The 12,857-nt window shown below is 38.6% G+C and overlaps 1 protein-coding gene across 2 annotated transcripts in view; it reads right to left on the reverse strand.

Annotated features, from left to right (window-relative positions):
• Positions 1 to 12,857, reverse strand: part of KLHDC1 (kelch domain containing 1) — a 48,016-nt gene that overhangs the window by 34,505 nt on the left and 654 nt on the right. The window contains exons 2-5 of one of the 2 annotated variants that reach the window (XM_046654291.1): positions 12,458 to 12,527; positions 2,270 to 2,340; positions 1,622 to 1,802; positions 1,128 to 1,246 (exon numbers count right to left, since the gene is read on the reverse strand). In XM_046654291.1, the coding sequence (XP_046510247.1) occupies positions 1,128 to 1,246; positions 1,622 to 1,802; positions 2,270 to 2,340; positions 12,458 to 12,463 (377 nt within the window). In that variant the 5' untranslated portion in view covers positions 12,464 to 12,527. The remainder of the gene's footprint in view (positions 1 to 1,127; positions 1,247 to 1,621; positions 1,803 to 2,269; positions 2,341 to 12,457; positions 12,528 to 12,857) is intronic. The other variant, XM_046654290.1, reaches the window with a different exon arrangement.

A 12,857-nucleotide genomic window follows, 5' to 3' on the forward strand; every position in this document is an offset into this window, starting at 1 on the left:
GGAGAGGCACGGAATAGACTCATCCTCAAAGCTTGGAGAAGGAATCACTCCTGCTGACATCTTGCCCCAGACTTCCACCTCCAGAACTGCGAGACAATCCATTTCTGTTGTTTAAGCCACTCAGCTTATGGTACTTTTGTTACAGCAGCCCCAGTAAACTAAATATTTATCAAAATCATAAATGCATTACCCTCTGACCCAATAATCCAATTCTGGAATTTTATCCAACAGACAGATCTGCAATCATATATATACATAGATATGCGTTAAAGCATAGTTTGTAATGGCAAAGGAATTGAAACAATCTAAGTGCGGTTTCCTCTGCAGGGGAAAGGCTACGTAAACCACGGTATATCCACAGAGGAGAACAGTATGAGCTGTAAAAACACAAGAACAAGCTTTGTAACTAGGGATACAGAAAGATGAAGGATCTCTCTGCGATACTGTTAACTGAGAGAAGCAGCAGGGTGCAGAACAGAGTGCAGGGTGCGCTGGTACCTGTACACGGAGGAGGGTGAACAGGGGACCACACCCCTAACACCACCTGCACGCACATACACATCTGCTTCTCTTTGCATAAAGTAACAGATGGCAGCGGTTCCCAAACTTGTCTGCATCTTGGGATCATCTGGGGAGCTTCAAGAACTCATTCACCTGAGACTGTAATTTTCTGAGGCTGGGGTGTCACCTGGCTTTGGATGGATTAAAGGATCCCCAGGGGACTCCAGTGGCAGACCAGTTGGGAACCACTGCTGTGAGAACACAGAAGATCCTAAAGCAGTAGCCACTTGTGCAGGGGGTGGGACAGGGAGGGTGGGGACAGGGAGTGGGAGCCAGACCTTCCCTTCATACTTTTACTACAGTTTCTATTTTTGAACCATGTGAAGGTATTAATTGTTCAGAAAATATCATCAGGTAAATTAATGTTAAAAACCAGATTGTTGCTTCCACAATGTTTATTTTTATGACACGGCCTTCATCCAGATTCAGAACTGCCGTTACCATCAACGTCAAAACAAGTTTGTAATTCTATCTTGACAAAATTCAGACTTTCAAGTTTTCTCTATTTTGGCCACAAGCTCTCATCCTCAGTAAGGGCAGTTCCTGAGACGAGTTCGATGCATTACCTGTCTTTGTATACCCAGCAAGAAAGTTTATCACGTGGTGTGGGTGGTTGTCCTTCAAAGCTGGTGATTTTTTTCCAAACATAGGTTCCATCTCTTGTTCGCAAATTAACAAAATAAAGCTTTTAAAAGAGGAGAACACCATTAGCAGACAGGGCATTTGAAAAGTAAGTCCATATCTGAGGGATATATGATCCAAAAATATTACTTTTTTCTTTTTAAAAATTTTAATTGTAGAGTTAATGAAAATGAGACTATGTTTTAGAAGCAAAAATGATATATAAAACATACTGAAATAGATCATTTCCCATCATTCTCTTGCCCTGTGGATATTAACTAAATACACAGTTAACTAAGGATGCAGTTAATTCTGAAGCAGAAGGATGTGGGGGAAGAGAAGAGCAGGACTGCTCCGTTTTCACTCTCTTTAAGACCGTATGATCATAAACATAAGACTCGTGACATATATCTTCTTTTTAAAATATTTATAAACTCACGAGATGAAGTGATACATTGAATATTACATTTTGCTGCACTCCTGAATTGAAAGAAAATATTACTCGATTGCTGTATCCTTTGTCATCATATCCTCCAAAAATGTACAGCTTTCCATGAACGCAAGCTCCACAACTTCCTGACATGGAGGTGGGGAGCTCTCCTTCCATGAGGTGCATTGTCCTGCAGCAAGAATAACATGGAATCCCATCACTTTCCAGAAAGGCAAATTAAAATTCCCTTTGAACTCCATGGCTACTTTCTCAATGAAAACTGTCACTGGCAGTTACAATTAAAATGTAAATGTAGTCAATACTGCAAAAACTCTACGAAGATCCACGGTAGATTTTTCAACCTACTGGGAAAAAAATTATAAAATCTCCACGTGTCACCAGAATTGGGAATGAATTAATACAACAGAGCAAAGTCTTCAGAGACAGCCTTAGTCTTGAGAGGAATGGTAAAGGACAGAGTGGGGAGAGGAAGGGAGCAGGGGAAAGAAAGAGCCAGAGAGAAGAAAGCATTGAAGGAAAAGAAGAAAGACAGGGAATGCTGCAGTGTGTTCTCAGTGGGTCTGACGTTCCCTGTCATCTAAGAGAACATTTACAACAGACATTAAGATTGGACATTCTGCAATTTAAAATACTTACCACAACCCACTATCAATATCATAGGTCCAAATTTCATCATTAGGCAAATATACTTCATTGTCTTCAATAGACTAAAAACACAGAATACATAAAATTATGTTTATCCATACATAGTAACAATTAAATAGTTCCTCAGGATGGGAAAACTGAAATTAAAACACTGCAAACCACAAAATCATAAAGAAGCTCATACACGGTTTTTTCAATATAACGATAGGTCAAAAGAGAAGGAGAGTAAGACATTTTTTAAGAGACGATGGGCAGACGATAAAGGTTTAGAATTCAAAATAGCAAGTACATGAGTCTCAAGAAAAAGACTCAGGGCAATGAAACCTTAGAAGCAGATTCTGAGGAAGGGAAGAGAGCAAAATAATAACACTCCGAGCAGAATACTGAAGACTATAAAGCCAGGAAGAAAAGGAATATCAAAAAAGGACAGTATGTTTTGGGTGAAGGGAAGGAATTTAGGAAGGACATTTTTATAAGGTATAATGAGGAGACTGTGTCAGAGACTTTGATTCATGGAACAGTTTTTGAGTGCCTACTATGCGCAGGGCATAGTGTTAGGCGTGCATTAAATACAGAAGCTAAGGATCAAGATAAATTTAACTAGTCAAAATGACAACTCTGAATCTGAATAATCTCTAAAGTTGATATAAACAGAACAGTACATTCTGACATTTATGATGAAAAGAGAAATAAGAATAGAATAATAATCTTACTTATATTAAGTTAAAACACTTAGGAGTTAAAAACAATCCTCACATAAATCTATCATAAACTGTTAGAATCTATAAAATAATTAAAAAATAGCTCGTTTTTAAAAGATAGCAGTTTAAGAATTTCTAAGACTGTATGATGTACAAAGTATTCACGGCTAAGTAGATTTACCTAATTTTCTCATTGCTATGTTAAATTTAAACAGTACCTTGACTAATAGGTACTCTCTCTCACACACACACACACACATAAAGCAGAAATCCATTTTATTAATTTGAGGAAACTTCCACTTGTGTTTGACTGAGATGGCTAAATTAAGAATACCTGTAAGAAGAGGAGTTAATTGTACAATTATACAGTTTAACGGCACCAGGCTCCAGTAGCCTCGTGTGTACATGTTTACAACAGAAATATTATGGATGATATAATGATATAATAAATAAAATGGATCTGTCACAATTCTGCCTAAGTCCCCGCCATGCTGCCCTGCTGCTTTCAGAATAGTCTAAAATTCCTATAGAGCGTGCTATAGGCACCCGCTATCCCTCTGCAGTTCATCTTGCCTCTCGCTCATGCTCTAGTCTTCTCTCAGTTCCTAAACCTTGGCAAGGTCCTTGCTGCAACAGGGCCTTCACTGATGCTCTTCTCTCCTGGAAGGCTCTCCTGGAATGTGCCTGGCCAAATACTCCTTCTTTGTGAACTGGTTTAAATGTTGCTTCTCTAACCTCCCAGAATGAGGGTAAAGGATAACAGTCCCTATTAAATGCTCTCATACAGTCCCATACCTCTCTTCAAAGTCCTCTATCTGTACCCCACCCGCCCACCACCACTAACCTATAAGCTTCATGAGAGCATGTTTATCCTGTTATAATTCTGTTCCCAGAGCCGAGCACAGTGCACAGCGCATAAAAGGCAAATGGAATATTTGTTGATTGAGTGAGCGAGTGGGTGGGTAAGTGAATACCTGCTAAACCGACTGTGTGCTCGCCTCAGCCTGAGTTAAACACAAGCCCCTTTCACTAATCTTTAAAAGGGGCGGTGCAAAACCACAAATGTAGCACAGAAGTGAAAAACTTGGACCTCGTTCCTTCCCACTTTCTCAAGAGATTCCACTCCTAAATTATCCCTCCTTTTCTACATCATCAACTTTTCCTTCTTTACTAGATCATTCCTATCAATATCCAAATATGCCTGAACATCACTCATCTTTTTTTAAAAAAAACAACTCTCGGGGTTGGCCCAGTGGCGCAGCGATTAAGTTCGCACGTTCAGCTTCTCAGTGGCCCGGGGTCCACTGGTTTGGATCCCAGGTGCGGACATGGCACTGCTTGGTAAAAGCCATGCTGTGGTAGGCATCCCTCATATAAAGTAGAGGTAGATGGGCACAGATGTTAGCTCAGAGCCAGTCTTCCTCAGCAAAAAGAGGAGGATTGGCAGTAGTTAGCTCAGGGCTAATCTTCCTCAAAAAACAAAACAAAACAAAACAAACTCTCCCCTGACTCCTTCTCCTATCTCTCTGCTGGCTTCACAACAAAACTCCCACACCGAGCTAACTACAGCAGGGCCCCCATGGCTTCACCTCTCATTCCCTCATCAATCCAGATTAATCTGGCTTCTGAGCTCATCATCCCACTAAAACTGCTCGTTTCAAGGTCACCCTAAAAACGGAATCAGTTAACTGATTTCTCCAGAAATATGGCCCAGAGAGATAGAATATACAAAAAAGAAGTTAAGAGACATGGAGAAACAGATGTAAGAACTAAGTCAAATCAGAATTACAGTAGGACATCATATTATTACAAAATAGAGAAAATAAGGAAGAGGCAATATTTGAAAAGACAAAGGTGAAGAGTTGTACAAAACTGTTGAAAGTTATCAATCCTTGAGATCTCAGAAGACCTAAATAGCTCCAAGCAGGATAAAGACATAGAAATCCATACCTGGAGACATCATAGCAAAATGACAGAACATCAAAGAAAAAGATATATTCTTAAAATCTGCCAGAGAAAAGACAAATCATCTTCAAATGAATGGCAACTAATGACTGAATTCTCATTAGCAACAATACAAGATTAAGTAATATTAACCAATGTGTTTAATAAAGTAACTGTCAACCTAGAATTGTATACATAGTGAAAATATACTTTAAGAATCCAGGTGAAATAAAGAAATTTTCAGACAAACAAAAACTAAGACAGTTGGCCAAGAATAGACCCTCCTTTAAAGAAATTCAAATAGCTGTGCTACTTTAGGCAAAAGAAAAATGATCTGAAATGCAACAAGGAATATGATAAAATATTGGTAAATGTGTGGGTAAATTTAAACATAAAAAAACAGCTAAACTTTTCTTGATGCCTAATTTGAGGGGGAAACAGGAAAGAACCAGGGAAATGGGTGATCAGACTTAACTTTCTCAAGTTCTTGAACTTGAAGGGAAGAAGGAAGATTATTAACCTTGAACTTTGTGAAGTATTTGCATTTAAATAAAGAGAGTACCTAAAAGATGGCTAGAAATAAATCATATACTTCTATACAAGCAAAGAGAAAAAAATGGAAAGAGAACAATCCTCATAATAAGAAAGTTAAAGAAGGAGGAGGAGGGGGAGGAGAAAGAGAGTGGGGCACATATAAAGCACATCTGATGAAAAAATTATGTCAGAAATACATTAAGTGAAAATAGACTGAACTCTCCAGATAAAATACATATGTGCTAGACTGCATAAAAATAAGATGCAGCTATTTTGATGTTATAAGACATACATCTAAAACATAAAGATATACAGGGGCCATCCCCATGGCTGAGTGGTTAAGTTCGTATGCTCCACTTAGGCGGCCCAGGGTTTCTCTGGTTCAGATCCCAGGTGCGGACATAGCATCGCTCATCAGGCCATGCTGAGGCGGCATCCCACATAGCAGAGCCAGAAGGACCTACAACTAAAATATACAACTATGTACTGGGGGAGCTCCGGGGAGAAGAAGAAGCAAAAAAAGAAAGAAAGAAGACTGGCAACAGATGTTAGCTCAGGTGCCAATCTTAAAAAAAATAAAAAATAAAATAAAATAAAATATAAAGATATACAAAGTTTCCATCAGAAGGGAGAAAAAGATACACCGTGCTGGTATAGCTGCATTAATATTTGCAAAATAAATTTTAAGGCAAATAACATTACTACTGTTGATAAAGAGGATCATTACTAATTAACAAAATGTTAGATCAACCAAAAGATATAACAATTCTAAATTCATATACACCCAAAAGTTAGCCTAAACAAGCATATAAAGTAAAAACTGACAGGACCACAGGGAAAAGCTAACAAATCTACAGTCAGAGTAGGGGTTTTTAATACCTGTTACAGTAACTGATAGAACAGGACATAAAATAATCATTAAGGATATAGGAGATTCAAAAGTACAACTAGCAAGGTTGACAAAATGGACATACATAAAACACTTCACCCAACAATTAGAACATGTATTCTTTATAAGAACAAATGGTATATTTCTGAACATTGATCACACACTAGTCTTTAAAGCACACTTTGACATATTCCAAAGGACTGATATCAGATGGATATAGACCACATTCTCTAAGCACAACACAAGTTAGAAATTAATAACAGAAAGTTCACTATAAAAATGCCATATGTTTAGAAATTTAAAATATCTTCCTAAACAACTTATGGGTCAAATAAGAAATAACAATGGAAAGTAGAAAATATTAGAACTGTAAAATGACAAAATACTGCTTATCAAAACTTTAGGAATACAGCCAAAGAGATACTTTAGAAGAGAATTTATAGCCTTACATATCTACATTGAGGAATTAAAAAGTCTCAGAAAGAATGAGTTGAACATCCAACTTTAGAAGTTCAAGAAATAACAGCATAATAAACCCATAGAAAGTAGGATAGAATAAAAAGCAGATATTGATGAAATTTAAAAAAACAAACAAACAGAGGATTAAGCAAAGCAAAAGCTGGTGTTTCAGAAGGCTGATAGACCTCCAGGAAGATTATTCAATCTGGTGGGGGAAGGAAGGACCATTAAGCAATTGTAGGAATGAAAAAGGGGACGTAGCTGTGGGTACTGCAGAGATTAAACCAAGAGTGTTATGAACAACTTAAGTGCATGCCAACAAATTTTAAAACCTAAATGAAATGGATAGACTCTGGGGGGTGGAGGTGGGGGTGAGGGAACTTTATCAAGCCTGATTCAAGAAAAAACAGAAAATGTGAACAATCCTATAGCTTTAAATGGACTGAATCAGAGATTTAAAACCTCTCCACAAAGTAGGTACCAGGCCTAAGTGACTTTACAGATTAGAAGTTACCAGGGACTGGAGGAAGAGGGCGGGGGAGTGATCGCATAATGGATACAGAGTTTCTATTTGAAGTAATGAAGAGTTTTGGAACTAGATGGTGGTAACATCATAAAACATTGTGAACTGAATTAATGTCAATGAATTGTATGCTAAACTATAGTTTAAATAGCAAATTTTATGTTTTATATATTTTACCAAAATAAAAAACAGTGAAGAAAATTTATACAAAAGAACAAAGGGCCCTAAATCACCAAAATATCCCTGAAGAACAAGAACACGACAGAGTGGAGCTGGGACTTTTATAACTCAACATTTAGACGCTAATAAAGGTATTCTAAAGCAGATAATGTGGTTCTGGCACAAGAACAAACAAACAGACCAAGTGAACAGAATAAAGAACCTAGAAACAGATCACACAAGCATGAAAACTTGATGTACGACAGACCAAGTCTGCATACTAGCTGGGAAAGGGGACGCTACTCAACATAGGACACGTGGACAAGTGGTCATCCACGTGGAAAACATAATGAAATCAGATCCCTACCTTAAACCAACCAAATAAAACATTCAGATTAAAAAGAAATTAACACGGAAGGCAAAACTGTTTAGAAGACAATATAGGAGACTTTGTGATCTCCACATTGGGAAAGATTTCCTAAATAAGATGCAGAAAGCACAAAGCATTCAGGAAGATTGAAATTACATTAAAACTAAGAACTTCTGTTGAACAAAAGACAATCATAAGAAAGAACAAAGATGAGCTACAGGGGCAGGCCGGGTGGTGCAGTGGTTAAGTGCACGTTCCGCTTCGGCGGCCCAGGTTAGCCAGTTCGGATCCCAGGTGTGGACATGGCACTGCTTGGCAAGCCATGCTGTGGTAGGCATCCCACATACGAAGTAGAAGAAGATGGGCACAGATGTTAGCTCTGGGCCAGTCTTCCTCAGCAAAAAGAGGAGGATTGGCAGCAGATGTTAGCTCAGGGCTAATCTTCCTCAAAAAAAAAAAAAAAAAAAGATGAGCTACAAACTGAGAAGACATATTCAACTCATATAACTATATATTTAAAGAATTCCTACAAATCAGTAAGGAAAGACAAATAACCCAATAGACAAGGGAGCAAAAGACATGAACCAGCATTTTTACCGAAAACACAAATACTACTTCATAAGTTACAATAAGACACTCAACTTTATTAGTAATCAGGGAAATGCAAACAAAAACCACAGAGAAATATGTTACACTCACTGGGTTGGCAAAAAATATAAGGCCAGACAGCACCAAATGTTGTCAAGGATGTGGAGCAAGGAGGAGGCTAGTGGGAGGGTAAATTGATACAAATATTTAGGAAAGTGATGTTTCCAGGTAAGGCTGGAGATGCGTGTACTAGGTGACCAAGCATTCCATCCTTTGGTGTATGCCCCAGAGGATGTGCACGCCCTTGTGCACGTACAATAGGAGACATGTTGTAAGAATGCTCAATGTAGCACTGCCTATAACAGCAAAACATCAGAAACATTCAAATCTTCATCAATAGTGGAACAGAGAAATAAACTGCAGTAAATTCACACAGTAGAATATTATACAGGACACACGTCAAATGAATGAATCCAGGAATGATTTCAAAATATTTAATAAGTGGGGAGCACAAGCACTGACCAACCAGAATGAACACCACATGAAAAGAGGCACAGCCACGCAAGCGCACACCAGCTGATACAAGTAAGGTCTGAGTCTAAAAGCATAATGTTGACTGAAAGTATTAGGTCACAAAAGAAAACATATGCTGTGACTCCAAAAGCAAATAACATTCTTTCGATATACATACACGAGTGGTAAACCTATAGAGAAAAGACTGATTAACCAGAAATAAGGAGAGTGGCCTCCTGTGGGGTGTGAGGACCAATGTGATCAGTGAAGATAAACAGGAAGCTTCTGAGGTACTCGTTCTAGTTATTTCTTAACCTGGAAGGTAAGCAGATGTTTACCTCTAAATGATACTTATTTTATACGTTCTTTTGTAGATACATTTCAACTTTAAAAATTAAGAAAATAAAATTGTAAGAAATGAATATGAAGTGGCTCACAGAATCATCAAGGAGGCTGGAGAACCAGCCAGATCTGTGCATGGAGGAGCAAAGCCTGAAACCCAGCACAGAACAGGTCTGGCGAGCATCACACTCTAGCTGGTAGCACCACCTCTTCTGCCAGGGACCTTGATCTTCCTTCAAATTCTATCACTGGGTAAAAATCCTCTTCAGGTCCTGATTTTTACATCTTTACTCCTGAGTCCAGATGTAGCACAGATTTATCTAACTAACTGAGTTGAAGCCACCCACCCACAACCTAGCTGCAAGGGAGCCTGGAAAAGTGAGTCCCTGGCACCAGGTTCTTTTTATTGGGCATCCACTATGAGGAATACCCAGTTCTGGAGACTGAGGATACAATAGGGAACAAAATCCCTGGCTACATCCTATAGGGGTAGAGAGGAGCTAGTCAGACAACTAAAATAGATACTCCAACAAGGCTCACTCAGTGGAGGATACTACAAATAGAGGAAGAAGGTTCAAATTCTGGGCATCTAAAAAGGATAAATGTCTTCTACATGACATAGGTGGCCTGTGTGGCTATCTATGAATATATAAAGTGTAACTATTACCTTAAAGAGAATACACAGTTAAGGCTTTTTTTCTTTTTCGTGAGGAAGATTGTCACTGAGCTAAGATCTGTGCCCATCTTCCTCTATTTTGTATGTGGGATGCCACCACAGCATGACTCGATGAGCAGTGTGTAGGTCAGCACCCAGGAACCGAACCCATGAACTCCGGGCTGCCAAAGCAGGGCGTGCAAACATAACCACTATGCCACTGGGCTGGCCCCTTAAAGCTTTTGATACACAGTGCTAAATTTCTCCTCTAAAAGGTTACACAAATTTGTACTCCCCCTACCAGTGTTCCAGTAATTCATTTCCCCATGCTCTTCTCAAAAATTCTTTTCAACCTTTGCAAATTGGAGAAGAAAAACCTCGTTATTTTCAGCTGGGTTTCTTTGATTCATATTATATTTGTATTTCTTCTTCTGTAAATTGCTTATGTATATCCAATGCTCAATTTCAATGGAGATATTAATCTTTATTTTTACAGGACCTTTGCTTATCATTTATGCATTATGCATTATCATATATGCATTATGCAAATATTTTCCCCAGTTTGTCATTTGCCTTCTTATTTTATGGTGTTTAAAAATCACAGTTTTTAATTCTTTAAGAGTTTGATCTGCCAATCTTTTCTTTTATAGTTTTTCCCAATTCAGTTTTTCTTTTTCCAACTCAAGATTTTACAAAAGTCACGCATTTTCTGCTGGTATTGTATAGCTTAATTTTTCTACATTTAACTCTTCAATCCTAAGGCTCCAATATTATGTTCCTCCAGGCATCCCAGGACTATTTACTGAATAAGCAGTTGTTTTTCCAGAATTGAAATGCTACCTTTTAAATACAAAATAGTCTTACATGCTTGGCCGTTTATGTAACTTCCATTCCATCATCTATCTCAACTTGCATCTGGAGCACTGATTTAATTATTATCGTATTGTGACGTTTTAATGTCTGGCACTGTAAGCCTCCCACCTCGATTCTTTTCAAACACTTTCTGAATTGATCTTTCTTCCCTTTAAGTCCATATCCATAACAGAAACATGTATTAAGCATATTTATGCAGATATGTTCCCTAAGGAAAAGTTCAGAGAAAGGTGTAATAAGATCAACTGTATTATCGACACAAAACTGTTCATATTATTAAGCCCTAAGAAGAAAGATATCATCCGCAAACATGCTAAGACACTGTGCTTTTCCTCCAAAATTTGGGAAAACTGTTTACAACTTTTAAATGTTCCTACTAGCACATTAAAGTTTGTATGGACTTCAGTTATGTGGAAAGGATATGGAAGAACCAGGAGCAAAAGAATATTCTGGCACCAATAAGAATTTACCACTAACTCAGCTCAGCCGCTCCTAGCTCTAGAGGCAGGGCTGTTTTCAGACACAGCGTTCTTTAGGATATGTTTGACAAGAGTAATAAGTAATTTAGACAGATATTGGTGGGCCATTCAAGTTTTAGGATATAAAATATGTCTGTCAATTTTGACACACATTGTGTTAATGAGGAGGAAAACTGTGACTGGAACAAATAATCAGAAATTAGCTGTTCATTCTTCTTAACTATTGACTACCGGATTACCTCCAGCTTCCAGGGCCTTTTAGCTATCCTCTGTTCAGAAGGGTCTGAATAAAACAACTGTCAGAAGGATTCTATATTTTCTCATGACATGCCATGCCTTCTTTTTTGCCTCCCACTCTCCTTTCCTTCCACTTATGCCTTAGACCTATTTAACCGCTGATAATCCCTGGAATTTAAAAAGCAGCAGACAATCTCAATCTGAGGTACTTTCCAGGGCAGTTCTTACAGCACGCTACTCATTGGATCAACAAGTAGGAGGAAAAGAAGTACTTCTTTTCACTGCCACCTGAAGAACTGGAATTTAATTGATTACACAATTTTCAAGATTAAAATGAGATATAAAAAATCCAGACATTTCACTTAGGGGCCCGAAAGAAATCTATACTGTCCCAAACATGAGATATTACAGATTAATATTTTTAAGTGAAATTTTTCTCACAACTTTTGCCATATTAAGAATCAATGTAACAGATGAAGTTTGACACCTCTACATTTTTAAGTAGCAGAGCTCAAAAACAATCAAAATATTCTTCTGCATAAAACCATCACTATATCTGGACTACTTTGTCATCAGGAACAAAGGGTGCAAATACTAGACATTAAGAAAGTACAGTCATCTAATTTATGTCACTTATCATGGGAAAAAAATAGCCTTCGGAAATCCAATATACCTGGGGTGGAATCTGGTGGCCTCAAGGTCAAACGGCCATTAAAGTTACTCACTCTCACTGACTCGTCGTCCTTATTTTTAAAAGGACTCACCTTACAAGATATGATAGGATTATATAAGATTAAGGACAAGAGTTCCTAGCACATGCCGGGTATAGTAGGCACTCAAAGGTTAGTTCTCATTTTCCCGTCCTGATACTGCACCAAATCAAAAATAAACAAACAAAACAGCAAAAACCCACTCGCATCCGAGGATCATGTCACACAGACGGCATGTACTTTATTTCAGTGGGTGACTCAGCCACGTTACACCTGTCACAAAACAGGATGGAGAGTCAGGAGGAGCAGGGTCTACTCCCAGCAGAACTTGCAGATGGCCCGCGAGTGTCCTATCTGTAAACTAAAGGGGCTGGCATCTACGTCTGCACTGCCCTCCAGCTTCAGCATCCTTGAGTCTGCAATCCTATGACGCCAGAAACAAAGCGCACACGCGCGGTCAAACCTCCACGGCAGGTAGAACTTGCGGGCGTACAGCTCTTTGGTACGTTGTCGCTAAGGTGAGTCTCTCTGGAGACTCGGAGAGAGCTTGGTGACGACCCACTGGCAAGGGACCGCCACGAAACAAGGCTCAGCACGTTACGA

Source organism: Equus quagga, chromosome 2 (assembly GCF_021613505.1).
Source record: "Equus quagga isolate Etosha38 chromosome 2, UCLA_HA_Equagga_1.0, whole genome shotgun sequence".
Lineage (NCBI taxonomy): Eukaryota > Metazoa > Chordata > Mammalia > Perissodactyla > Equidae > Equus > Equus quagga.